Source organism: Nyctereutes procyonoides, unplaced genomic scaffold (genome assembly GCF_905146905.1).
Source record: "Nyctereutes procyonoides isolate TBG_1078 unplaced genomic scaffold, NYPRO_anot_genome, whole genome shotgun sequence".
NCBI lineage: Eukaryota > Metazoa > Chordata > Mammalia > Carnivora > Canidae > Nyctereutes > Nyctereutes procyonoides.
Genome location: NW_026575024.1, coordinates 15764376 through 15792270, shown reverse-complemented (window position 1 = coordinate 15792270; position 27895 = coordinate 15764376). Strand labels below are relative to the sequence as shown.

Genomic DNA, 27895 nt, shown 5'->3' with positions numbered 1-27895 from the left:
CTCAGGACCCGCCACTGAGCAGGCTGCCCAAGTCTGGGAGCCCAGAGACTCCTTCTGTTCTCACTCTGCCCAAAACCACAGTTGCTGCACAATACCAGCCATTGGCTTCTTTATTGAGCACCAGATTTTCAGCATGTGTCACTATAGGAGGGAGGTTTCAGATTCAACCAGACTCTGGCCCGTAGTCAGGAGAGATGTGGTATGCCAAGGTATTCCTGTGTATAGAAACAGGCACATGGCTTCAAGAGCAGCAGAAGTTGACTATGGGCATCATCGTCTTCCTTGAAAGAGTAAAGGTAAGTGTCGTTCAACCCCAGAGAATTGAGGAGGCTCCATCCACAGGGGGAGGGCTTGGAGAGGTGGCCATGATGTCTTCAGGGATGCTGCCCTGCTTGACAGGTCAGAGACACAAAGGTTAGCACCTGCCAATACCCAGGATGTAGAAGATTCCCAGAACATCAGAGCAAGAGAGGAACCCTTTTCTGCAGATGGGAAGACTAAGGCTTAGAGCAAGGGAATGTTTTGCCAGCATCACACAGGAAGGCAGGAGAGGAACTGAGCACCTGGGCCCAGCTCCCCCACCCTTGGCTTTAGACAGACATGGAGATGACCCAGGTTGCCAAGACCTTTGAGACTGAGCTTTGGAAAATCTCCCCCGAGACCAGCCTAAAGATGGCATTAGAAGGTAAGGGGATCTAGTGAGGCACCATCAGCTAGAGCCACACAGCAAGGGAGGCCTCACACATCCTTAGTGCTGTCTGAGAGAAAGGGAGGGCTTCTTGTAGGAAATGCCACAGAAAGCCAGGCTGCAGCCCAGGCAAATCAACAGCCCAGAAGCTCAGCCAGGAACATACCTGCAGCATCCAAAGATGGCATCCCATAGGCTTTATAGAGCAGATCAAGAAGCTGCTTCTTTTCATCTTCTGGGAGGAAACTAGACTTTGCCGCATTGATGTTCTAGAAGGGCCAGAATGGCAGATAATATGAAATCAGAGAGCATGGAGGAAAGCCCTTGGCAATCGAGTGATGAGCCATCCTCTTCAATGAGCATGAGCAATTGATTAAGCATAGAGTGGGGAAGGACGTGTCCGGTGTCACATGGCAGCAAGTGCCAGAGCAGAGACCATGAGGTTCAGTGTTCTTAAAGTGATGACACACTTTAAGACATGACACCATGATGGGAGAAGGAAGTTGGAGAAATTGGGAGACTGGGTGGGATATGTGGGGCCAGAGATTCCTGCAGGGACAGATTTGGGGTATCAAAACTCCTAAAATCAAGGGCTCAGCCTGGCATCTATGAATGGCCTGAGCAGTGTGTATAGAATTTTATAGCTGAGCACACCTTTCCGGAGAAAGAGTCGACAGCTTTTAAAGGAATCTTTGCGGGCACTCCATGCAAGCAAAGCCAGAAAAACCTGGTCCTAGCTCGGCATGCCAGTCTGAGAGCTTGTCCATAGAAGCCACCTGACTCTAGGTCTGGCTTGGCTTGGCCCAGTGAGGCAAACTCCCCCCTGATCTCCAGAGGTTGCAGGCCCTGGCCAAGGCCTGCAGGCCTCACACACAGGGCTGGGTCAAGGCCCTCAGGACTCACGGCCACTCACCACTCTCTTAAACTCCTCCTCGGTAAAGTCCATGCCCCGTTTGGTCATTTGGTAATCCGTTTCCAGGGTGGACTTGAAGATGAGTGGGTCATCCGTGTTGAGTGAGTAGTTAGCCTGGTCATTTTTGAGCCTGGATATGGGGGTGAGGGAAGAGCCACCTGTGTTCACTTACTCCAGTGAATAGTCACCGCAGCCTTAAGCCTTGCAGCACCCCCCCACCCACCCTGCTGCTTGCTGTACAGGGGAAGAAAATTCACAGAACTCGGGTGATTTGCACGATGCCACGTAACTAGCATCTTCAGACTTGAACCCCTCTGAGTGGGCCAGAGCCAGGCAAAGGCAGAAGAGGAACAGGTGGAACGGGGGCCTGGGGAGGCCAAACAAGCAGCCCTCCCCCCTCAGTTACCTCCCTCTCTAGCCTTCACCTTCATAGCCGACATCCTGGGAGAGTCGTCTGTTCCCCTTTCACCCTCAATCCCACTGGGATGGACTCTTCAACCACCACCCCATGGAAAGGGCTCCTGGCACAAGCCCAGATCACCACCCTCTGTTGAAGCGCAGTGGCTCTTACTCGACTTGTGTCTCAGGATTTTATACTGTCGGCTATTCTTAAAACCCTTTCTCTGGATTTCTCAGGCCAGTATCTTCTGTCTGTCCCCTTCAGTGTCACTGTCCTGGGTTCTCTCCTAGGCCCTCTCGCTCCATCCACCATCTCCTGAGGCTGTCACTTATCCAACCACCATATCTGTGTAGCTGATTTGTGAATCTTTCTCCAGCCCACAGGCTGTATCCCCATGTGCCGGGCTTTGCAGGTACTACACACTCCCCCTCCCGAAGCCAGCCGGCCTTAGGAACCCCGTAATTAAAACATCAGAGCCCTTGCTCCTTATCCTGTGTCAGGGAAGGGTGGCTTTGCCCTCCTGAGGCTGAGGCCACTCCCAGGGCTCAGTCACAAAACAGCTGGAAGAAGGACCAAGGCCTCTAGTTTGATGGTGGATCAGGAGCAGAGTGGAGCACTCAGAGGTGCCAGGAGAAGGGACCACATGAACTAGAGAGACTCCTCTTCCAGATGCCCAGGAGACGGAATCTAGAAGCATGGAAGCCCCCCTTCTTTTTTTTTTTTTATTTTATTATTATTATTTTTTTTTGGAAGCCCCCCTTCTGACTGAAGAGTGCACGAGTGAGAGGGCCCCCAGTCCTGCCATTTAGGAGCTGGGCTACCTCACGTCACAGCACATCAAGCTTTGGCCTCCTTGTTTGTAAGTGGAGGACAGCAGCACCTGCTTCCCAAGGACTTGAAGAGATTTCCTAACAAGAGGCCCCACCCAGGCCAGTGCCAGTCCCTGTACTTCCCTCCTGCCCTTGGCTTTGCTGGTACAGAACTGAACGGGCCCCAGGGACTGGGCCTCACCGAACCACCGCGTGCTCTGTGTCCGACTTCCAGGCGCCTGTAAGGTAGCTGGACCAGGGGCAGATCTGGAAGAGCAGGTGGGTGGCTGGCACGGGGACCCCCGCCCCTCTGTGCCCCAGGCCGGAGCCACCTACTCTGACACCGTTCTTGCTGCAGCCACACTGGCCTCCCAGCTGCTGAGTCCTGTGAACCCCCTCCTGGCACCTCCACCACCTGGCTGCTCTAACGCCCCCTGCCCATTCCTACCACGCTGGCCCCGCTTCTTTAGCTCCCGGGGCCCTCTGGGCTCTCCACCCCCTTCCTCCTGGCTCCCTGGCCACTCACCTCGAAGTGCATGTTTTCCTGCCGCAGCCTGGCATAAAGGGCCTCGTCCTCCAGCGTGTGGTAGCCGTGGCCCAGCCTCTCCGTCTTGAGCGTGTCCACAGCCTGCAGAGAAGTGGAGTAGAGCCCAGTACGAGGTGGGGACGAAGTGGGGGGGGGGGGCACACCAGCCCAGTGACCTCACCTCTTTGACCACCTCCGCTGAGCCCACCTCCCCTGCGTGCACAGTGCGGTGGATGCCTCTCTTCACAGCCTCCTGGAAGGGCAAGAGCTGGTCACAGGCGGCCTGGGCGCCCCCCCCGCCCCCAACAGGCCCAGCCTTCACCACACTTTGGGTCTAAGCTTTGGCAGGCTTAAACCATGCCCAGTCAGCTGGCTTGCTTCAAGATAGGGAAGTTGAGGTTTTTGTGTCATCCTAATTCAAGTGGTAGCTACCATTTATTAGTTTTATGGGTCCATCATCATATGAAAGGGCTTGTATGTGTTACCTAATATCCACAAATATTCTAATACCCATTTCACAAGAGGAGAAACAGGCCCAGGAAAGTAAGAAGACAAACAGCTGGGAAGAGGGGAGTCAAGCTCTGAGACTCCAGAGCCCCATTCTAAAGCCTGTGCTTTGGCCACAGGAAGCACATTGTGAAGCTTTGAGATGTCTGCTCCAATTCTGTCATCCCAATAGATGAAAGAGAAGCCCAGAGAAGGGATAGTCTCCCCAAGGTCACACAGCAAGTTACAGGCAGAAACGGGCTCAGAACTCCCAACACCAAGTGGGATCTCCTGTGTATACCAAATCTCCAATTTTCAGCACCGCCAGGACCCAACTAAGGTGCACTTGAGAATGGAGGCGGCCTCCCTCTCCCCAGGGCTCTCCCTCCAGGGTGGAAAGGCGCTCCTGTGGCAGGGGCACACGCAGGGGCAGCCCCTCCTGCCTCCTCCTCCACACCGGACCTACCTCATAGGCCTTCACGTGTCCCGGGAAGAGACTGCTCCCTTTAATGGTCTCGTCTCCTGCCAGGTCGATGGCCACCACAGTCTGCTGGTACTTCTGACACAGCTCCACCACCTCCAGGGACCAGTCTGTGGGCAAGATGCCCACCGGCCTCTGTTGGCAGCTCCGAGGAGAGAAGCCCCCCAACCTCCCCTGCTCACTGTCCCCTGACCTGAGGCCAGTGCAAGGCGAGGGGCCCGGATGTCTTCACATCCTAATGGCCATGGCCTAAGCACATGGCCTTCAGCAAACTGTTCCATCGGGGCCTCAGAGTTTCCTCACTTGATCCCACAGCAGCCCTCAAGCGGGGCATAACCCCACTTGGCAGGGAGGAGACAGAGGCCGCCTGCCGTTTCACATTTAAGCCCCCAATAGAACTCACGCTACAGTTACTGAACGATTGCAACGTACTCTGTCTCTAACCAATCAAGTCATCGTGAAGTGTTTAAGAACGGACAGTCATAGGCTTTGGAACCAGAGGCCGCACCTCCCTCAGCCTCAGCTCCCCCACCCAGCAATGGCAGGCCCGCCTCACACACAGGCTGCGGCCAGGATCAGAGGAGAGACACGAAGTCACCCAGGTAGGCCCCTAGGTGGGCGTGAACCCTGTGGCTCACACTGTCCCCTAGAGCAGGGAATGAGTACCATCCCTGCCTGCGACGTGTATCTGGGGTCTGAAGAGGTGAGGGGCCAGTCACCTTGGAAGCTGGGGCTCTGGACATCTGATCAGTGTCAGCCACAGGCGAGACTCCTTAGAAGCCCCGGATATCAGGCTACTCACAGGCCCGTGGCCGAGACAGGAGGCGGCCAGGCCCACAGGGTCTCAAGGGAGGACGGGCTCATCAGAACGTGGCTTAGATGGGGGTTTTTCTACTGTTCAGTTTCCTTTGTTTTTATGCTTCCTGCATGCAGGTCACGCGGCTGTCAGGCCTGGTCTCCCTGGGTAGAAGGGTCTCTCTGTCGCCAGGAGTTCTGAGCTTGCCCAGGGGAAGCTCCAAAGACTTCCGGAAGCCCCAAGCCTGCTGGTGGGCTCCACAAAGACCATGGGGTTGGGGGCATGGGGAGACCAGATGTGGCTCCAGTGCCAGACCAGAAGGCAGGGGCCAGTGTCAGAGGGCAGCCCGGGGCAGGGCTGAGGGTGTACTCACTGGGCTGGTGGCGCAGGCAGCACAGGATGGACCTCACTTTCACCTTGAAGTCCCGTTCTCCCTCCTGCAGGCTCTGGCTCACCAGGGCCACCACCTCATCCGGGGTGAGGTCCCCTCTGTGTAGGGAGAGGAGTAGGGATGGGCCAGGGATAAAGGAAGGGCTGAAGGACAGCCCTGGGCCTGGGACGTGGGCTTTGGGGAGGGGCAGAGAAAGAAGATGCTTCCAGAAGCAGCTCCACCCCGTACCAACCCACTGCCTCTTAGAAAAGACATGGTCCCAGGTCCCAGCACGCCCCCTTCCAGCTGGGGAGTCCAGACACAGCCCTGGCCCTCGGATGGAGGGCACTGCTAAGCCCGCCTGGCCTGCTTCCGGCTCATCCAGCGCTATCAGAGTCCTAGCGGGAGGGGGGCAGGGGGCCGAGTGATACCACTGCGAGATCTCTGCGGTCCAGGCAGAGGGCGGGAATGGGCTGCCCTCCCCTCAGCTACAGGGTTAGAACGGGACACACAGAAGTCCCTGGACAAGGGGACCCCTAGACTGTGGGCTCGTGTCCAGGACAAGGGGGGCAGGTAAGACATTGCCACACATGTTTTCCAAAGGTAAAAAAACTAAAAATAAAAAAAATAAGCCCAGCTGAGGGCTGAGAACCAGGTCTCTTATGACAGAATTAAACCCATCTTTCTGAGGCCACAGTCAGGACCAGGGAGCAAGATTAGGTCAGAGGCTCTGCCCATGGGGTCTCGGGTCAGGCCACCCCACCACAGCCCTGGAACGCCCCCTCCAGGCAGCACTCACTCAGGCTGGTTCCAGGGGATCGGCTCCACTTTACAGTTGGCCAGCAGGTGCGGGCTGTAGCGCACCTCCACGTACACCACACCCTCCTTGGCCTTCCTCTCGACGAACTCGTAGGCGATCCTTTTGATGGCCTCCCGGGAGCCCCTGGGAAGGGAAGACGGGTTGGGGACAAGCTTCCCCGAGTCCCTTGGGAGCTCCGGGAGCAACAAGGCTGCCCCAACCCTTGGCAGATCAAACCCCCTTTGGCCCCCCAGCCCCAAGTTCCAGGTATCTGCTGGAGAAGATCCTAGAAACATGGCAGGTCCTGTCAGCTCTACCTCCAAACTACATGCCAATTCTTGCCCCCTCCACTCTAACCGCCGCCTACACGGACCTCCCGGGCGCCACGCTTGCCCCTACAACTGTTTTCCACACAGCAGTACAGCAGTCTTTTTAAAATGTGAATCAAACCACAGTGCTCCTGCGCTCTGAACCCTAGTGGCTTCCTACCTCACAAAATGACATCTCAGTTCCGTGGCCCCTGTCACTCTCCCCTAACCTTCCTTCTGACTCATTCCATGAGGCCACCAGAGCCTTCTTTCTGTCCAAGGAACAATCCAAGCTCCTTCCCATGTCAGGGCCTTTGTGTTTGCAGCTCCAGCCTGCATGGCTCTTCCCCTCTGGGTCATCCTAGGCTCCTTCTCTCCATTTAGGGCCAGCTCCACCTGGCCTCCTCAGAGAGCCCTTCGGACCACCTTGCCTTGAAAGGACTCCTCTGCCATGGCCTACCTGTTCCCCGAGGCTTCACCGCCAGGGCGCTTACCCTGACTTGACATTCTTACCACATGGCTTGTCAGTTATTTTGTATCCCCCCTACTAGAATGTAGTTTCTGTGAGACAAGGGTCCTGTCATGGTCTGGTCATGGCTAGGACCCCTCAGCCCAGGACAGAGCCTAGGATGCAGCGGCCACTCAGATGTTTGTTGAGTGATGGGTGTAGGTCAGCAGGGGAGAGAAATCAAAGAACACACACAGGCAACACACACACAAAAAGATAAGTGGGATTGCATCAAACAAAAGCATACAAGGGGGACCTTCAATAGGGTGAAAAGGCAACCTACTGAGTGGGGAGAAAATATCTACAAATCCTACCTGATGAGGGGCTAACATCAAAGCTACGAGGAACTTCTCCCGCTCAATAGCAAAAATACCAAATAATCTAATTTTTTAAATGGGCAAAGGACCGGAATCAACATTTCTCAAAAGGCATGCAAAAGGCTAACAGTTTTATGTAAAGATGCTCAACATCACTACTCATCAGGGAAATGCAAAATTGGAACCACAGGGACAGATCACCTCACACCTGTCAGGGTGGCTGCTATCTACAAGTGTGGGCGAGGATGCAGAGGAAGGGGGCCCCTCATGGGCTGTTGGCGGGAATGCAAATGTGTGCAGCCACTCTAGATGACAGTGGTGGTGGCTCAAGAAAACTTTTAAAAAGTTACCTGAGGATCCAGCCATCCTATTTCCAGACCTTTATCCAAAGGAAACGAAGTCAGCATCTCAAAGAGATACCTGCACCATAATGTTCACTGCGGCATTATTTATAATTGCCAAGACATGGTTACAACCTAAAGGTCCATCGACAGATGAATGGATAAAGAAAATGTGCTACACACACACACACACACACACACACAGAGTAAATATTGTTCCACCTTAAGGCAATTCAGGCATGTGCAACATAGATGAACCTGGATGACACTACGCTAAGTGAAGTAAGCCAGACACAGAAAAACAAATACATGATCTCACTTGCATGTGGAATCTAAAACAGCCCAACTCATAAAAGCAGAGAGTAGAACAGTAGTTGTCAGGAGCATGTTGAACAGGGAAGGGGGGGAATGGGAGATGTTGGTCAAAAGGCACAAAGTGTCAGTTCTACAAGATGAGGTAAGTTCTGGAGATCTAATGTTCAGCACGGCGACCACAGTTAACAGTACTGTAACATATACTTGAGATTTGCTAGGAGGGGAGATCTCAAGTGTTCCCACCAATTCTACCCCAATAAAATTAAAAGAGAGAGAGAGGAAAGGACACAGATGGACAAATCCAGAGAGTACCTGGGGTGGTGGAGAAACCAGCGACTTGTGAATCCTGATTCCCACACTTACCTGTTGCATGACTCTGGTTAGTCACCCTGACATTTACCGTCATATGTGACTGTGAGGACAAATATGTTAAACTTCATAAAACTCATCTAGGCCAGGGCTTGGAATAGAACAGATACTTGAAGTATTTTAGTTGTTGAGTGTTGGCTCTAGAAGCAAGGCACACATTCACCTGCCAGGGCTGCTCTAAGCGGTGATCAAGTGACAGTGAACTATACCTAGCTGGAAGTTTCCACCATGAAGAGTGAACACAGAATGGTCACCAGAATGCACCAGAAATTGGCCACCCTGGGAAAAGGGTCATTGCAAGTACCATGCTTTTAAAAAGAAAGAAAACAAAAGCTACTGGAGGGGGAGGAGTGGGGAGAAAGTACCATGCTTTTGAGGATGAGGATGGGCAGCCACTACCTTTCCCAGTGGGCAGGGGCAGGGCCTGGATCTAGGACCTCGGACCTGCTGCAGGGGAGCTGGCCACCCAGGAGGAGGGTGCCCTATCACCCCCACGGCTGTTGGAACACATTCATTCCACGCTATGACCAGCACTGGGGATACAGCAAACAAGGCAGACAAAATCCCTGTCCTCACGGAGCCTACAGTTTAGTAGGAGAGCCAGGTAAGTGAGTAAAACATACCATCTATAGTAGGTAGTTGGTGAAATGGTCTAAGGATACACATAAAACGGGAGGGGACTACGATTTTCAGCAGTACAGCCAGGGAGGACCTCACTGAAAAAACCTGAGCAGCCCTGAGGAGGAGGCGAGGAAGCTAACTACAGGGCATCTATGGGGAACAACATTCCAGGCAGAGGGAACAGCATGCACAGAGGACCTGAGGTTGGCAATGTGCTTGTTGCCCCAGGTGCCACAGGAGGCCCAAGTGCTGGGAGAGAAGTGAGAAGTGTAAGGGCAGAAGATGAAGGTTCTCATCTAACACCTGTGGATGGTGACAAGTGGTGGGGACATTAGTTTTGTGGGCCCCAGCCCCAAAGGCCAAGCAACTTGGAAGGAGATGATGCCAAACAGCCTGGTCATCTTGGGCCTTCAGGGAGCTAGGCATATTCTGTTTTGTGGCCGAGGACAGGAGCTGCCTTGGGGGTGATGTGGGAGAGGTGCCTGGGCCTGCTCAGGAGCTCCACCCATCCGTATGTTCTGGTGTGGGGGTGCCAGGGGAGATATGACAGGTGCCTCCAGAAGGTACATGCCTCGCTGCATCTGCTGACCAGGACCGGGATGGGGCCAGTTGGTGTTTCCCAGGCTGAGTCCACAAGCTTCCAGCAAGCAGCCTTGGCACACATCTTCCTTCCTCAGAATTCCTCACACCTGCCCATCTCTATTTATCTACTCAAGGGCCTCCATCCGCCTCACAGACCTCCTTCACTAGTCTCCCAACAACCCATACTTGGCACGTGCTCCAAACTTTTCTTAGGTCTAGCCCTCTGGACCACATCATACCTTCTCAATCCCAAAGTCTGGGCCACGCTTCCTCCTCCAGGCAGCTTTCCCTAACTGCCTCCAGCCCATTTGCCTCTTCTCCTCCCAAGCTCTGGCAGCACAGACTGCAGAGGCCTGCCCCACCTGGCCTGGGGAACATTGCCTGAGAGGGACAGCGCCAGGAAGCCCAAGGTGGCCTCAGGGCAGGATGTGGGTTTCACCCCTTGCAGCTGTGTGGTCCTGGGCATGCTCCTACAATCCCCTGAGCCTGCATATCCTCTCTGCAAATGGGGAGCATGTCCCATAACAGGACTGTTGACAACTACAAAGTATAGTTGTGTGAGCTGCACACGTATTCTAGATCTAAGATATTCTGTTACAAGAAGAAGGAACAGAAGGTAATATAAAAACACCTGGGCCTGGCTATCAATAAAGAGGGAGCTTGTGGAGGACAGAGCTGTGTCCAGGCCAAGCTCCAGCCCCAGGAGGTAGATAGGATCACAAGCCCCATTGTCTAGATGAGGGAACAGAGGCCCAGAGAAGCTAAGTTTTCCCAACGTGACAGTTATTTCCTGAAAGACTTGGGCACTAGGATGTGGGCTCTTGACCTCACACTCTGTCGCTTTCCTGTAGAAGTTGAAGAAATTTCAAGACGTTATACCCACTTTCCAGAAGGAGAAAATGAAGACCCACAAGGTATGGGTAGAGTCAGCACATGTATACACGGGGATAAGCAGCAGAGCTGGGGTCTCAGAGAACCTTCTCCCACCCCACAGGGGGAGGTGCAGGCACAGGGTCGCCGCACAGGGTCTGGGGTCGGAGGTTGACTCACGCGATGGTGGGCATGTAGTAGTTAAACTTGGCCAGGAAGCTGGGGAAGCTGAGCGGCTTGTCCGTGCACAGGATGTCCTGCAGCTCCTCTACGGTCTCGGCAGGGAGGGCAATCCCCCTCTTCCTGCGAACAAAGCAGTGAGGGCAGCTGAGGACGGGATCCGACTAACTCCTCACCGGGACCAGAGCAGGACACCCGGGATCACTTCATCCAGCTCCTCCCATTGAACAGACAGGAAGACAGAGGCCTGGGGCATAGAGACCCCAGACTGGAAACCTTCCAGCATCTCCTATCCCCAAGGCCGTGACCAGCCAGGGACTGTTGGGGGGTGGGGGGGTAACTGTGGTTAAAGTCTGCAACGTACGCACACGTGCACACACGCACACCCCTGCTCCTGGGAACAGGGAAGCTGCCAGGGAAGTCCACAGTTTCCAGCATCGGGCAGGGCCAGCTGGTCGGCCAGGTCAGGGGTTATCAGGGCAGTTACTGCAGCACCACAATGCCCAGGGCAGGGGCAGGCACCAGACTTCCCTCCTCCGCCCTCCAGCCAGCACATCAGGGAGGGAGAGGGTGGGTGCGGGCTCCTGGGAGGGTGCTCCCCGGCGTCACCTAGGGGCTTCTGCTGCCCCAGCCCCGTACGGGGCTTGCCCAGGCCGGCCCCCCTGGTCCGGAGCCTCCTCGCAGCCGGGGCGACACCCGGCCTGCCTCCTCTGCCACCACCCGCAGGTCACCCAGGGCCTCGGGCTTCCCACTTTGAAGGTAAAAGGGGCAGGTGAGGAACACCAGACAGGCAAGAAAGGCTTCTCCCAGAAAGAACTCTGAGGAAACCACGCCAGGAACAGAAGAAAACCCGAAACCCCTACCGCGGGGCGCCTCACGGACTGGAGAAGAGGTTACGTCCCTGAAATAGAACACCCCTTTCAGAAAGGGGGTCCCCGAGACGAAGAAATCGAAACCTAGAAGAATGCGGTGCCTTCATCAGGATGTAATAAAATGAACGGGCAATATAGTCCTCCAGCAAGTAGAACAAAAGAAGATTAAAAAAATAGCAAATGATTAAGGAAATTGGGTGATTAAATCAGGTTCCAACATCTGGTTTTCTACAAAGAACAGAAGATGGAAGGGAGGGGTCGCCAGGGAGATGGAAGTTTGACTAGTGTGTTTAAGTCTTTAATGACTTCAGTGGCCCAAATACTAAAAGGTTTCCCTCCATAAATGCCTGTCCCCTAAGCCCCCGACACAGGCCCTCCTCCCCTTCTGGTGGCCCAAGTCCCTAGGAGGGCCCCCAGCCTGCAGGACTCCCTGGGGCGGTCCTCGCGCTCCGTGCCCCCTGAGCGTCCCGTTGCTGGGCAGCCCGCCCCACGGCCCTCAGGAGGCCACCCCCCCCGCAGAGCCTCTCCGGCAAGGGCTGTGCTCTGGAGAGCTTTTGGGGAGCCGGCGGTAGAAGCAGACGAGGGCTCTGGTGCCCGCATCGTCCCCGCAGGGGCCACAGGGGGGTGGGCCTGCTGCACCTGCTGTGTGCCATCCTCCTGGTGGTCCCCCGCCAGCGACCTCCACCACCGCTGCCTGGCGGGGCTCTTCCTCCTGGCCATTCTTTCAGACTCTCCCTCTTACACCCCTGCCCAAGGAACTCCTCCTTTTCAGCCCAAGATCCAGAGGCCTCTACCACTACACACCACCGTGTGAGGACCCACGATGTGCTGGCCACCGGACAGAGCAGTGACCAAGACAGACCCTGACCCCCCACCTCCTGCCACTTCTCCCCTCTGCCCCCATGTTTCCAAATCTAGCCCCACCATCCCCCCCAGCTCCCCAACCCATGGAAGGGCCTCACCCCCACACAAACACTCAAACCCCAGCTCCAACGGCCTCACCCACCACCAGCCAGTCCCCAAGTCCCACTTATTCTACTTCCCAAATGTCTGTCCCACTGGTCCCACCTTCTCCAGCCTGTCTCCTCGACAGCCGCCCAGAGATCTTTTGCCACCCAGAGCGGTCTGGGAAGGCTGGGCCGAGGAGCGGATATTTAGAGCAGAAATAAGAGAGAGGAGGGAACAGAGGAGGCTCCAGGCAGAAGCCAGGAGAGGAGGAGAGGGCAGGGCAGCCGGAGTTCCCAGGGGGGTCAGTGGTAGGTGATGAGCCAGAGGGCAGGCGGGGATTTATCCCCCAAAGCACCAGGAAGCCACCGAAGGATTTCAAGCAGGGGAACAGCGTGAAGAGATTTACTTCAAGAGCTTCTGGCTGAGCGTGGGTAACAGATCCAAGAGCTGCTGCAGGGGTCCCGGCCCAAAACAAGCAGATCCTCTTCTGGATCTCACGCAGGCCTGGGCCTCCGGAAGCCGCTCAGACCGAGCTGTAAAGCTCTTGTCTGGGACCCACAGTTGAGGCAAGGAGTTTTCCCTAGGACCCCCTGCCACCCCAGCCACGGGGCAGCAGAGCTGGGACAGCGCTTGCTTCTTGGACGCTCCCTACGCCCCCAGTCAGCCAGGCCCTGGCCAGTCCTCCTCTTGCTGTGGTGGGCGATGTGCCTACAGGGAGCCCGCCGCAGAGAGCCCCAGGCTCAGGAGCTCGAGGTCCATCTCCCTGCTGCGTGTATGGACACCCAGGAGCTGTCCCACCCGAGGACCTCCATGTCCTCGTCAGTAGCACAGATGGTGCTTTCTTTGGAGCATCCAGAGAAGAAGAAATGAGGTGGTTTATGTGCCCAGGGTAAGGCCGCCAACTCCAAAGCCTGACGGACTGGTTTTGAAAAGGTGCAAGATGTGTATGATCTAAAAAGAAACCAGAGTATTGGACTGGTTTCGAATCCCAGCTGCATTTTTTTTTAAGATTTATTTATTTATTCATGACAGACATAGAGAGAGAGGCAGAGACACAGGCAGAGAGAGAAGCAGGCTCCATGCAGGGAGCCTGATGTGGGACTCAATCCCGGGTCTCCAGGATCACGCCCTGGGCTAAAGGCAGGTGCTAAACCACTGAGCCACCCAGGGATCACCCCCCCCCCCCAGCTGCGTTTGTTAAAGGCTGTGTGACCTTGAGAGACTGACTCACCTTCTCTGTTTACTAGGTCTGGCAGGATTGAGAAACCTCCAGTGCAGACTAAGGAGAAGGGGGCAGAGAGGTAACACAGCCCTTGCACGTCTTTAAGGGGCATGGATGGACTTTGGCTTTGGCACGGAGCAAGCTGGGAGCGTGGGGAGAGTTTGAGCAGGGGAGGGACCAGTCAGACAAGGTTTTGACTACAGTACCGTGGGGACAGGAGATGGGGGGAGGCCAATCAGGAAGCCACTGCCATAGTCCAGGTGAAGGATGCTGGTGGCTCAGGCCAGAGTGGTGAAGGGAACGAGTGCCAAATCTAGAATGTTCTGTGGCCAAAGAGTTGACAGGCTCGTGAAGGAGATCGAGAGAGGTGCAGAAGCCCTGGAGAGGACTGAATCCTAGGAGCAGACAGAAGAAGTGAGTAGGTAAGAACACAGGCAACAGAGGCCCAAATCACAGAGGCAGAAGAGGGGCCACTGGATTTGGCTGACGGGGAGAGGGTCTTCCTTCCTTCTCTCAGCCCATCTCCACCAGGAAGTCCTCCAGTATGGTTAGGGCATCCATAGCTGAGTCTGACCAACTCCCTGGTCCCCTGCCCACTGACTTTGGGCTCAAACTCCACCTGGCATTCGTAATACCCCTGCCCTGAGGCCCGTCCAGGGCTCCGGAGGTGCCAAGGTCATGTGGGAAACAGAAAATGGACCAGCCTCCCCACAGGGGTGATTCCCCTCCCTCCTCTCTCCACCCTCTCCCGGACTCCGGCCTTCTTCCTCCACTAATAAGTGCTCTCTGACCCCTTAATGAGTACCCAAGATGAGATGCCATCATGGTGCTGGATAACCCGCCCCAACAGCCTCATTTGGGACTCTGAGACAGTGGCTGGCACTCAGCACAGGCAAAGGACAGGCAGAGATAAGCCAAGCAGCTTCACCTCACTTTGCCAGAGCCATAGTTTATAATTAATAGCATTATTAAGTGCCCTTATGGACACTGTGCCTAGCCCTGAGCTAAGTGTTCTCCAAACTGCTTCAGCTAAGCCTCTCGCTGGCAGTAGTAATGGGCAGGGGTGTGGACTCAGGCTCACACCCGTGCTTAGGAGATAAGTCCCTTCCTGGCGCCTGGGTGGCTAAGCAGCTAACCGTCTGTTTTTGGCTCAGGTCCTGATCTCAGGGTCCTGGGATGGAGTCCTGCATCGGGCTCCCGGCTCTGCAGGAAGCCTGCTTCTCCCTCTGCCTCTCTGTCTCTCTGCCTCTAACGAATAAATAAAATCTTAAAAAAAAAAAAAAAAAAAAAAAAAAGCAAGAGTTAAGTTCCCTCCTCCATAAAACAGAGGAGACAATAGTACCCCTCGCAAGTTGTCTTGAGGGGTCAGTACGGCAGCCGCAGTGCAGCGCCACGTGGCACGAGGCACACAGTAAATGCTAACAGATGACTTAGGAGAGATTCAAGAATTAAATCAATAGCAAGTCCCCAGGGAGAGGGAGGTCTGCAGAAGCAGGACAAAGCGGAGGACAGCGTTGTCAGAACTCAGACTCGGGGTTGGGAGAGATGCTCCTGAGGACTGAGGACGGACTGCCCAGCCTCACCAGTTCTGCAGAGTCGCAGTGTCTGGAGAACCCAGGGGACTCTGGCTTAGGGAGCAGGGTGCTCACATTCGGGTCTGGAGCTCAACTGCTCCAGGTGATGTGAGAGGTAGAGTCCTTCCAGCTCCAAGTGAGTGTCCAGCAAACACGTGAGGAGCATAGTCTGTGGGGGCAGAAGGGGCCCCGTCTCCTAGGTCAGCTCTGGGGGGAGGCCCTGTTTTTGTCCTCAAGCTACAGCCAAGGTGGCAGCCAGGAGACAGTGGGACCATATTTGAATATCTAGACCCGCTGACCTCTTAAGCCACCTGAGCAAGGGGCTGCCATGAGCTCTGGGGTGGGGAGGGAGGGGCTGGTGTCCCTCACTGGGGGGGGCACCGGGGGCCCTACAACCCCCTCGCATGCATGCAAGCCAAGCAGAAGGCACACTGTCCTGTGGAAGATGAAGACCGGCCCCCAGAGGAGGCACTGCCTGTCTACCTCCCCCAGTGGGCTATTGGCATGCAACACAGGGAAGACCTTGGAGATCCCGATGGCCCTGGGTCAGGTCTAGACTCTGCTGTTTATGGTCATGTGGCCTCAAGCAACTGCCTTCACTTTTTTTGAGCCCCCAGCTGTCCTCAGTGGGATGGGCATCGCAATGCTCTTCTCTGGGGAGGTATTAAATTTGCTGAGTCCAGGAGAGGGCTCAGCCCAGCAGCCCAGCACCAGGAGATGCGCAGCAAATGGTCCCGGTATCCCATGTAGGGGCATCGCCTCTGCCTAGGCTCTCTGCAGAGTCAAAACACAGCGATGGGTGCAGCCCTGAGGACTGCCTCCTCTCGTGTGTGCGTGTGCATGTGTGTGCTGTGAGCATGTATGCATGCAGACACCTGCATATAAGGGGGGTAAGCTCCTGGCTCACTCAGCAGCAGGAGGACATGAGTCAGAAGCATAGAAAGCAGAGGACGTGGGCTGTAAGTCTCCAGCTCAGAACTGAGGGGCCACTATTTCCCCACAGACCACCTTCTTCTGGCCTGGGGGGCTGGCTTCATTCCATGGAACAAACACCCTGGAATTCTCTGGAAACCTCTGGGTTGAACTGTGGACCCCCAAATGTCCCCAAACGGGAGGAAGGTCTCTTATCTGTGGACTTACCGGCTGAAGTATAAGATGGTTTCAGGCTTGATGGCCCCATCAAGGTGGACATGGAGCTCCACCTGCAAGAGGGCAGGGAGAGGAAATGGGGGGTTGGGTAGAGAACAAACAGCCATCAATGTCTGCAGGACCTTCCAGAGGGTTCATGTTCACAATGACCATGATAACCATTAGCCCCACTGACTGGACACTTAACCACATCCGCTCCCCAAACACACATCATCTTATTCCATCCTCATCTGTGGGGTGGGTTTAATGGCCCTCTCCCGCTCTCTCGCGGTTAAGACCACAGAGGTTCAACCATAGTTGAGTTTCAGGGAGGTTAAATAACTCGCCCCAGTTCACACACAAGCCACAGAGGCAGGAACCCAGCCCAATACCTCATTTCTTAACCACAGCTGGTAAACAGCAGAACCAGAACTCGAGCCTGAGGCTGGGGTTCTAACACACAAGGCCAGCCTGCGTGCCGTAGGAGCCCTGGCCACCACCCGAGCAGAGTCTGCTCTCTGCCAAATCACTGAACAAAATCCAACCTTCACAAAAAAAGTATCGACCACAGACTTCCCAGACCCGTGAATATCCACAGTGGCTTTCAAAAACCCAGGCTTCATTTTCAAAAGCAGGTGTTACTTAAACACAGTTACCAGGAATCACTAGGAGACAATGCAAGATCTTTCCAGTACTCCAGAAGGGTCCAAGTTACTTGGCCATCTGTGTAATCATCTCACATACACATACACACACACACACACACACACACACACACACAGCCCCACAAACAAAGCCAGGAGATTAAGGACATGGGCTTTGGAGACAGTCCATCGGACAGACTCCCAGCTCTGTCCCTTCACTGGCTGTGTGATCTCAGCCAAGATGCTTGATCTCTCAGATCCTCTGTTTCCTCAGCTGCAAAGCAACAGGGTATTTCTGCCTCTTTGTCCAAGAACAATTGTAAGAATCACAAAAACAAAAAACAAAAACAAAAACAAAAACAAAAACCCCCAAACCCCACAATGTAGGTGGACATGTGTGGTTTACAGAAAGCAGGCCTGGCCTCTCAGCCAGTGCATCTTCCAGGAGCTGTAAAGCACAACAGGTGCTGGGAGAAAGGGGGAAAGGGACTTTTCCTGGGCCAGGAGGAGATCTAGAAAACTCCAGGGACATCTGCCCAATTGGGGTCTTCTCTGGAATTTGGGACCTGGACAAGAAAGTAGTAGCTGTCCTGGCTACGGATGGAGCAACGGGCCCATCCACTGAGGCCAGTAGGCAAAGAGCTACCAAGCTTGCCTCCCAGTAGGAGGTCCGAGTAATCAGACCTCTCCAGAAGTCGCCCAGTCTACAAAGGACCCAGGGGCACTCAGCCCAGGCTCAGAGGCAAGTGAGGTGGATTCCCTGACAAAGTAAGTTCAATGCCCACTAGCTAAATGTTCATTGCCTTGTGAACATTGAAGCTTCCAGCCCACGGAACTGCCAAGGAAGCTTGTGTGACCCTGGACAGGGGCCCTCCCCTCTCTGAGCCTATGGGGTATTTTTTTTTTAAGATTTTATTTATTCATTCATGAAAGGGGGGGCAGGAGTGCGCAGAGACACAGGCAGAGGGAGAAGCAGGCTCCATGCAGGGAGCCTGATGTGGGACTTGATCCCAGGTCTCCAGGATCACGCCCTGGGCTGAAGGCAGCGCTAAACCACTGAGCTACCCAGGGATCCCCTTCTTTCTTTTTTTTAATCCTTAACCCACACATGGCCGTGCTAAGAATCTTGCCAGAGAGGGAGGATACTTTGTGGTTAGATCTGGAATCCTGGCTCCTCCACTCACTCATTGCTGACCTGGAGAAAATTACTTCACGTTCAGTACCTTGGCATCCTCAAGGATAACATGCCTTTCTCCTAGGGCTTTGTGAGGTTTGACCATGTTCATTCATGTTGTGTGCCAGCCCAGTACTTAGCATGGGGCAGAAGCTAAAACAGCATCAGTCAAGGGTCCTGCATTCACCAAACTGCGAAGGCCCTGCTGAGTACTAGAAATTGGAAAGGAAAGCTCAAGGGATAGAGTCTCAGTCCTGGGATGCGTATGGGCCAGAAGGGAAGAGGCAGTAAATAAATGTCACAGTGACAAATGTGCAATCACAAGCCAAGACCACTCCTTGAGAAACAAAAACAGTCCTACAAAAGAGAACAAACAAAAGACCTTGCCCAGCTAGAGGACCAACAGTGGCTTCCTGGAAAAAACAGAGCTTGAGCCAAGATCCAAAAGATGAAGAGGAACCAACGAGGCAGAGGCAAGGTGAGAAGGAAGGCAGGAAGAGCATTCCAGGCAGAGGGAACAGAATGTGCAAAGGCCATGTGGTAGGAGAACAGGAGATACAGGAGAGGAACTGAAACAGGACTCTGAGAAGGAAGGGGTCACAGGGCTGGAAAGGGTGCAGGCCTGCCCAGGCCACAAGGAATCCAGTTTTAGCAGAGCACAGAGAAGCCACGGCAGGCTTTGAAACTGGCTGGAGGGTGAGGTTGACTCAGACCACAACCAGCTGGAGGCTACTGCAGTCAAATTTATGAGAGATGATGGTGCTTTGGACCAGGGTGGCAAGACAGATATGGAAAAGCAGGGGGACAGAAAGAGGGACCAAGGATAATACCTCAGGTTAGGCCTGGGTGGGTGTGGGCAGTGATTCCCACACTCTGGACGCTGCCAAGAAGCCCAAGCGCTAAGAGGGAAGAAGGGGCAGGGGTGCGGGGAGAGAGACACAGTCAGTTTGATCTTAGTGAGGTGAAGCTGGGAGCCCTCCAAACGTAACTGGACAGAGCCAGTGGATGGGCAGTTCTAGAGTGCTCAGACACCCAGGCTGGCAATGCAAGTAGGAATATGGGCAACTGAAGCCGAGGTCTTGAGTGAGCTCACCCGGGGAGAGCGGGTCAACTGAGGCGCTGAGGCAGAAGCCTTCACACAAGTGCCAGCACCCAGTGGCTCTACAGGAGAGGGGGAGCCCAGAGAAGAGCTGCTAGAGAGGCTGGGGGCAACCCAGGAGTGTGGTGTGCCCAAGGCAAGGGGCGATCAGACTGCAAGGAGGAGTGGCCCATTGGGTCAGCGGAATGGTAGCCCCCCAAACAGGTCTACATCTGAATCCCCAGAAGTTGTATTACCCCCCGTGGCAAAAAAGAGAGAGATGGTTTAAAGTCTTGAGGACTCTATCCTGGATTATCTGGATAATGCAATTACCCATCTCCTTACGAGGGAGGTAGAGTTTTGAGCGAAACTCCTGTAAGAGGCAGCAGCGACGTGACCACTGAGGCAGATGGGAGCCGCATGGTCACAAGCCAAGGGCAGCCTGGCCACTTGAAGCTGGAAGAGGCCACAGATGGATCTCTCAGAGGGCGTGTGACCCTACGGAGAGCTCGATATTGGACTTCTGACCTCCAGAATGAGGAGAAAATTGTTGATGTTCTAAGCTACACGCGTTGGACTTCTGACCTCCAGAATGGGGAGAAAATTGCTGATGTTCTAAGCTACCCAGCGTGTGTGACAACTTGTTACAGCAGCTACATGAAACAAATAGGTCCTGCCAGCGGCCAAGGACTAGGCGAACAGAAACACGTCCCTGGGGCTGAGGCCACAGGGCCCCGGGGCCCAGAAGAGAGGTGCTTGGCCCCGGCTGCCTGTTAGGAGCCCCTGGGAAGCTCTGGAAAGTCGCCTTGGCCTGAGCCCACCGCGGTCCACGAAGTCACAGTCTTCAGGCCCCAGGCCTGCGTGGGGAAGTGGGGGGTCGGGGGGTGTTGCTGGTTTTCAATACACGGAGCCAAGGCTGAGAACCCCTGTCTTACAGGAAATGTTCTGGGAGCCTGTGGGGGGCAGAAACCATGCTGGAATAGGGTAAGAAGGAGGTAATGAAACGGAGAAGGTGTAGATTCTTCTTCCCAGAATTTCACCCCTCAAGGGGAAGAAAGCGCTGGAGAAAGGACTAGAAGTCAATGTGGGTGAAAAGAGTGGCTTCTCCGTGCGTGGGAGTGACGGGCAAGCTGCAAGAGCACTGGAGAAGAGGGGGTGCAGAAGACCACGAGAAGGTAGGAGGGAGCCCTCTGACAAGGGACAAATGGGGGAGGAGCCTGGAGGGGCAGCCAGGCAAGGGAGAGGGAGGACCAAGAAGGGCCCCAGGGAAGAGGAACCGCAAGTGCAGACAGCTGATTCAGGTGGGGGGGGGGGGCAGTGGCTTGATGTGGAGAAGGAGCTTAGTGGGGGAGAGAGGAGGCCACCGAAGGGGAAGGCGATGGGGGTGGAAGGCAGGGAGTGCTCGCAGGTCACACACAGTCCAGCGGAGTCCACTGAAGGGTTTGGGATCAGGAGGCACCATTTCAAAGCTCTTTCTGGCTGCCATATGCAAAATAGGGGAAAAGGAAGCCAGGACAGAAGACAAGGCTCCCCTGTCCCATAAGAGATAAGCACCCACGGGGAGTATCTGCCCGCAGCTCCAGACACAGGAGATGCTCCCTGTACATGGGCTACCCAGTGCAGCAGTGCAGGGGAAGAGGGTCTTAGATTGCTAGCCACAGGAGGCAAGAGCACCCCTGGGGACAGAGAAAGGAGAGCCTGCTGCCCCATGTGCCCTACACGCCCCACACCTCCCAGGGCTTCCTGGGAAGCTGCCCAGAGACATTTTAGGGAAGAAGCAGAGGTAGCAACCACCCCTTAGGCAGCCCAAGCTCCTCAGGCAGCCCAAGCTCCTCAGGCAGGCCTCCCACGGAACTTTCTGGAAAACTGCACCTACCCATGAAGATGTCTGTCAGCATACCCCAGGTGATACTGGGGTGTAAGCTCAAGGACTGGGGTGGGGACCCTGCTCTACTGTCCCCATTCAGGGAAAAGGAACAGCAGTGGCCTCTGATCATTGAGCTGGACCATGTACATATATTAACTGATTTCATCCTCGCAACCAGTAAGGCAGGAACTTCACTACCATCTTACAGCACAGAAACCAGAAAGCTCCAAGAAGGATCCAAAGACACAAAGGCAGGCAGTGATGGATTCGAACCCGGGTCTGAGTCCCCAGCTCTTACTAGGCTTTCCCCACAGGCCTAGCCTCGGAGAGGCTGTCATTAGCAATTCAGCAATAAAGGCAGCAGCCTTCTGTTATCAGGTCCTTTATCTCAGTTCAACTTGACCCCCAGGCAAGGTACACATTAGCCAGGGTGCTGCGGAAGGAGGAGAAACAGGCTTGCCAAGCTAAACTGGGAGGAACACAGCCACCTGCCCTGTGCTGCCCAGGCTGATAGCAACAGAGCTGGGTTAGAACCCATCTCTCTGCTCTAAGTCCAGGTCCTGCCCAGGCCCCCACCCCATGCCCAGCCTCCTGGCCTCTCTGGCAGGGAGTCGCACCCCTCCTCGCGTGCACATGCCCTCCATGGGGCTGACTCAGCAAGCCTCTGACCGAACTGCAGGAAATCCCAGAGAGGAATAGCAAGCATCCAAGCATCCCCAGTTACTAAATCTTTACAAAGCCCCCACGAGGTGCTGGGCACAGGAAAACATGTTAAATCCTGCCCTCAGGTGATGCCAGCCAGCCGGCCGGCCCAGGGAGGTACACTCACCGACGGGTCAGGGGTCAGAGGCAGAGCCAGGACGGGGACATGGGTCATGGACTCCTGGGCCAGACGCTCCCAGACGGAACTCCTGCTCATCCCTGGCAGGCTCTGTGCCTTCGAGGCACACCCAAACACCCCAGTCAAGCTACTTCTCCCCAGGCTCCCCAGACACACCATTCGGGTTTGTTTTCATCCCGCTGACTTTTTATATTCACTTACCACAGCTGTCTCCCTATTAGTTCCCTCCAAGTGGGGACCTTGCATCATGCTGCTGTGTCTTCGGGGCTTAGGACTGTGCCCAGGACAGCAAAAAGTGCTCAGGACACACCAAATAACCAAGTAATTGTTTTCTCCTCCCCTGTCCTAGGTCAGCAGTACGGTGTCCTCTCCTGGGGGGCAAGGAAGGGACAGACCGACCCCCTTGGGCCTGGAAGAGAACCCAGACAGGGCAGAGTGGCCCGGGTTGCTTGACTGGCCCCCAGAACCCGCATGAGCCACAGGTGGCCTCCACCCGCCAACCAGCCACGCTCTCCCTTCTTAGCCCTGCTCTTGGCAGTGGTGCCCAAGGGAATCAGGGTCCACAGTGGCCTCTGAGCAGACTCTGGGGTAAAGCCAGGAGACACGGAAGCCCTGGGCTGACAGATTTTTTTTCAATCACACTTCCACCATGAAGTCCTCCGAGCTCAGCCCCATCTGAGCTGCTGCAGAGCTCAGGTACAGAGCTGAAGGGGCTGAGGATCTCTCTCGGTGCCTCTTGCTGCCTTTGGGCCTGACCGAGCTCTCACCTGCTGCGGTGAGCCTCCCCAGAGGTTTCAAAAGACGGGAAGGCAGGCAACAGCCCAGGAATGGCAGTACAGTTATTCCTCATTTTATAGGTGAGGAGACAGAGAAACAGGAGATTAAAGAACCAGCCTGAGGCCAGACTAGTTAAGTACCACAGCCGGAAGCTGTGTGAGTCAAAGCCAGAGGTTGTAACGGCCACAATGCACTCCCTTCATCCTGCCCATCAGTGCTGAGTCAATGCTGGTAAAATCTAAGCAGAAGGATTGAGAACCAGTTCCAAAGCAGGTAACATTGGGTGTCCCCACCCCACCCCGAGCCAGGCTTGCGCTTGGTGTTTTATGTAGGCTGGACACGAATCTGATTCCTCTGGTAGACTGGAAAACTCACTGCTTTGCCTCCATGGTCACAAGGACCCCAGGGCTGGTTTCTTCCCTCACCTTGCTGCTCTGGGGCCTCAGAAAGCTAAGGGGTGAGAGCGAGCCTGACCCCAAAACGCTGAGCAAATATAGGCTGGAAGCTCACTCTGGCCCCCCCGGCCTGCTCTTCTCCCCTGTCCAAAGCCAGGTCCAGTGCTATCCTTCCCTGCCCGGGAGGGGCACCCCTCCTAGGGCAACCAGGGTAGGTATACAAGTTCCTCACAGGGCCCCTTCCCATCTAGGCCAGGCCAACCCAAGGCCTGATGTAGCATCAGGAGTGTGACCACATTTCCCCTCTCTGGTCCTTGCTGCTTCTGTCAAACAAAAGGCTTCCTTGAAACCCAAGCTCATTTATTCCCTTCCCTCCCAAGTGCCACGTGTGTTATAATGGATAAGGAAAGCACGCTGAGGGGCTTTTTAAAAACAGGTGGCTCGGTGGGTTAAGCATCTGCCTTCAGCTCAGGTTCCTGATCTCAGGGTCCTGGGATGGAGTCCCAGGGGAATCTGCTTCTCCCTCTGCCCCGCTCCCTGGCTCATGCTTGCCTACATGCTCTGAAATAAAATCTTTTAAAAATAAATAAGTAGGGATCCCTGGGTGGCGCAGCGGTTTGGCGCCTGCCTTTGGCCCAGGGCGCGATCCTGGAGACCCGGGATCGAATCCCACATCGGGGTCCCTGCATGGAGCCTGCTTCTCCCTCTGCCTGTGTCTCTGCCTCTCTCTCTCTCTGTGACTATCATAAATAAATAAAAATAAATAAGTAAAATATTTTAAAAAATTAGAACAGGTGGCTCTGGTAACCAAAAACACCAGAAGCCCAAATCAGTGCCAATGGTGGGCTTTACAGTGGCTTTGAAGCAGGAAGTCAAGAGGTAAGGCAGGGGAAAGGGGCTTCCCAGAGGGCACCAGGACCCCCACTACCGTCCCAGGGGAAGAAAAGCATACTTAAGGACCTGCTGCTCGTCAGCCAGGGGCTTCACAGGTGCCACTCAGCACAACTTCCCCAAGAACCCATGACCTGGGTCTTTTTTTTTTTAAGATTTATTTATTTATTTATTTATTTATTTATTTATTTATTTATGAGAGAGAGAGAGAGAGAGAGAGAGACACAGACAGAGAGAGAGACAGAGAGAGAGAGAGACAGAGACACAGGCAGAGGGAAAAGCAGGCTCCATGCCAGGAGCCCGACGGGGGACTCGATTCTGGGACTCCGGGACCGCGCCCTGGGCCAAAGGCAGGCGCCAAACCGCTGAGCCACCCAGGGATCCCCCATGACCTTGGTCTTAATGCATCTTAGAAGGAAGTGGAGTTGCAGAGAAATGTGAGCTCTTGTGGCCGCCAAGCACCAAGGCAGGGACCCACTCTCAATCTACCTGAGGCCCCAGGTGACTCTGAGTCCAATCCCTCCCCTCAAAGTGGGAATGGCAAATCGCCAAGACAACTGACAGTGTCCATTTCAGTTTTAGGTAGAACTGGGTTCAAGTCTAGCTCTGCTTTCTGGCTATGTGACTTTGGAAAATTCCTCTGAGCCATTCCCTCATACGGAATTGAAGATAAGAGGATCTACCTTAAAGCGATACTGTGAGCATTAAACGAATATATGCAAAGCAGTGAGAACAGTGCCTGGTATGGAGTGAACATTCAAAAAGGAGAAATAAAAAAGTGATGTGGGTGGGTCGCCTGGCTGGTTTGGTCTGTAGAGAATGTGACTCTTACAACTTTTTAAAGTCATAAGTTCAAGCCCCACACTGGCTATAGAGCCTACTTAAAAAATTACGTGGGAGATTTAGCCCCAGTTCTCTGCATCAGGGAGGGACAATCTAGAAACTGTGCTCTTCCAAAATGGGCCAGTCCACTTGCTGGTCTACAGCTTTGAGATGTGCTCATTTTGTGTGGCCTTGGGCAAGTCACTTCACCCCTCAGCTTCCTGGTCTGTTAGACGAGGAAGAGATCTGCCTTGTCCAAGTGTCCAGAGATTTGTGATGTAAATCACAGAAGGTGCCAGGTACCCGCTGTTACTACAAAAACAGGCATGTGATCCGTGACAAAGAACTCCTGAGCACCTTGCCTCGTGTAGAAATACACTGATAAGGGCCACCCACCCCTCCACCTCCTCCACATCTCCTTGAGTGCCCAACAGGTGCTCAGAAAGCATTGGTTAGAATAACACAATCAAACCAGGGAGGCAGCCACCTAGGGCCTTGGTACTCAAAGTGTAGTCCGTGGTCCAGCAGTGTTGGTACTGCCTGTGAGCCTGTTAGAAGGGACCGTATCAAGTCCCACCCCAAACCTCCCAATTCAGTGTCTGAATGTTAACCAGGCACTCAGGGGATGGGGTACACATTAAAGTTTAGAAAGCCTTGTTCTGCTTTCTTAAAACTGGCCAGGTCCTGGGCCTCACCTAGTGGTAGCCAGAAGAAGCCAAACAGCCCAGCAGAGGCTCCTGTCCCAGAGGGGCCTACACCAGGGCCACAGGCACCTATACCCCAAAGGCTTCTGCAAAGGCAATTTTAGGAAACCTGGCTATGGGATTTTTGATGCTAGTTCCCTGGGCTCTACCCTAGCCTGGCTGCTTCCTTGCTGTGTAACCACAGACCAATTGATCTCTCTGCTCCTCTATTCATCTGTTGAATGGGGTGCTACCCCAGAGTCATTGCTAGAATCAAATGAATTAATGAAAGTAACATGTTCAGAACAGTAATAACGACTGTTATTAGCTCAGCACAGGGCAATAACGACTTAATTAGCTCCAGCTACTAATACTACTTCTCATTATGATCTGTTCCAACCCACATGAAGGCAGAGAGCTGGCTCCGTCACAGTGGCTGAGACACGTTCCTTTTTGCTTCTCCTGCCAGCTCAGGCATGTTCCCTCCTTGCAATATAAAATTTAATCACCTCATTACATCGTGGAGAATCCCTTCCCTCTCAAGCATCTTTTAATCTCTGGACAGCTCTCCCCAAACAGGTGGAGCCCATTTCCCAGGTGTGGAAACTGAGGCCCAGAAAGGGAGAATAACCTACCAGCTTGAAGCAGAGAAGATTGGGTGAGGCCCAAAAAGGGTAAAAGAGTCTCTCCCTCAGGGGGCTATTACAAGTGTTGCAAGGACAGATTTGGTGCACATCAGTTCTACAGAAGCGTTGCCTACCACTTATCTGGAAAATGCCAATTTCAAGGGGCTTCCCAGTCAAGAGGCTTTGTTTACAGCCTCAGGATTCAGATCAGGGCAAGTGGTTTCCCCAGGCCAAGGGCCGAGGGAATCCAAAAGTATTTTATAAAGAAAAAAAAGAAAAAAAAAAAAAAGCCTTCACAAGGAAAGCAGCACCAGTGATGGGGCATCCAGACACCGCGTGAAGGAGGCATAGGGTGGGGTCCAGCAGGAGTGTTCCCCCGCTCACATCAAACAACGTCTGGAAGGGGGTAGCTGGGCATTTACCCTACGATGAGGGTATCAGCGGTGGGGGCCAGGCCTTACCTCCTCCAGTGCTGCCCACCCCTCCTCCAGCACTCCCACACACACGGGATTCTCACCAACACTTTTGTGATACCTGCCATCATCACTCACACCTGTTTCTCAGAGAGGTAAATGGAGTCTGATTACAACTCAGTCGTTCCCATCACCACCCACCCTCCAGCAGTCTCAAACCCTGCTGACAGACCCCTGGACCCCTCCCGCCTGTGGACTGAATCTCCGTGCTCCAAATCTGATCCAGCCTTTCCCGGGAGGCCACAGCTGGTGGGAAGAGGGACCACGGAGTTATCCCTCCAGGCCAGTGGCTGTGTCTTGGCCCTAAATGAACCCAGGGCCTAAGGCCCACTCAGCCCCTGGCAGGGAGAGGGGTCGCCCTGCTGCCCGCCCTCCGCTCTACGGCACGGTCCTTCCGACTGGCACATCCACAAACCTGAGCTCCTGGGCGCTCCCAAAACCATCACAGTGTTGGAGTAGACAACACAGTGTTTCCGCAACACTTGAGGAGCCTATGGGTGTAGACACCGGGCCCCATTTTACGGCCGAGGTTCCAGAGGTCGAGCCCCCTGCCTGGGCTCACACAGCGACCCAGCGCCGGCGGCGCCCCAGGCCCATTTGACAGGTAGTGAAACTGAGACTCAGAGAGGCCAAGTCAGGGGCAGAGGCAGAACACGGAAGCCAGCCGGGCGCCCGGGGATTCAGGACCCTCCCCGCCTCATTGTCTCTCACTCAAGGGCCAGGAGGCAGCGAGGGCCCGAGCCGAGGGAAGGAAGCGGCTGCAGGGGCGCCGATTCACTCCCGGGCTGGGAACGCCCCTAAGGCCTCCAGCCAGACCAGGAGGCGGCCCCCCGGACCCCGAGCCCCGCCCGCTCTCACTTTGGGCTTGTCGAAGGCCGGCGTCTGGGTCATGGTGCCAAGCGTGCGCCCCTGCGCGGCTCCCTCCGCCGGTCGGCGCTCACCCCAGGACCTGCGGGGACCGCGGCGCGCCACGAGCCTCTTAACGAGGCCCGGGGCAGGGCCCGCCCCGCCGGGCCCGGCCCCGCCCCCGGGCCCGGCCCCGCCCCCCGCCCTCGCCGAAGCCCCCGCCTCGCCCCCCCCCTCCCCCGCGGACCTGAGTTGTGCGTTTCCCGGAATCCGTGACCCGCCCGCAATCGCCAGGCCCGGGACGCCGGGTTGGAGCCACCTGTGGGCTCAGGCTCCAGCCGCCCGGCCCTCGGCC

At 54.9% G+C, this 27895-nt stretch overlaps 1 protein-coding gene across 2 annotated transcripts; it reads right to left on the bottom strand.

The window, feature by feature from the left end:
• Positions 1-92: 92 nt before the first annotated feature.
• Positions 93-27686, bottom strand: ADA (adenosine deaminase). Of its 2 annotated transcripts, none has more exons than XM_055300785.1 (12): positions 27553-27686; positions 16436-16497; positions 10680-10802; positions 6269-6412; positions 5473-5588; positions 4289-4413; positions 3518-3589; positions 3337-3438; positions 3013-3077; positions 1602-1731; positions 855-957; positions 93-391 (listed from the first exon to the last, which is right to left on the bottom strand). In XM_055300785.1, the coding sequence occupies exons 1-12, from the start codon at positions 27583-27585 to the stop codon at positions 375-377; spliced, it is 1092 nt and encodes a 363-aa protein (XP_055156760.1). In that variant the 5' UTR covers positions 27586-27686; the 3' UTR covers positions 93-374. The 2 variants fall into 2 exon arrangements, with proteins under 2 accessions (XP_055156760.1, XP_055156771.1); XM_055300796.1 differs by having other exon boundaries at positions 93-388.
• Between the last annotated feature and the right edge of the window lie 209 nt (positions 27687-27895).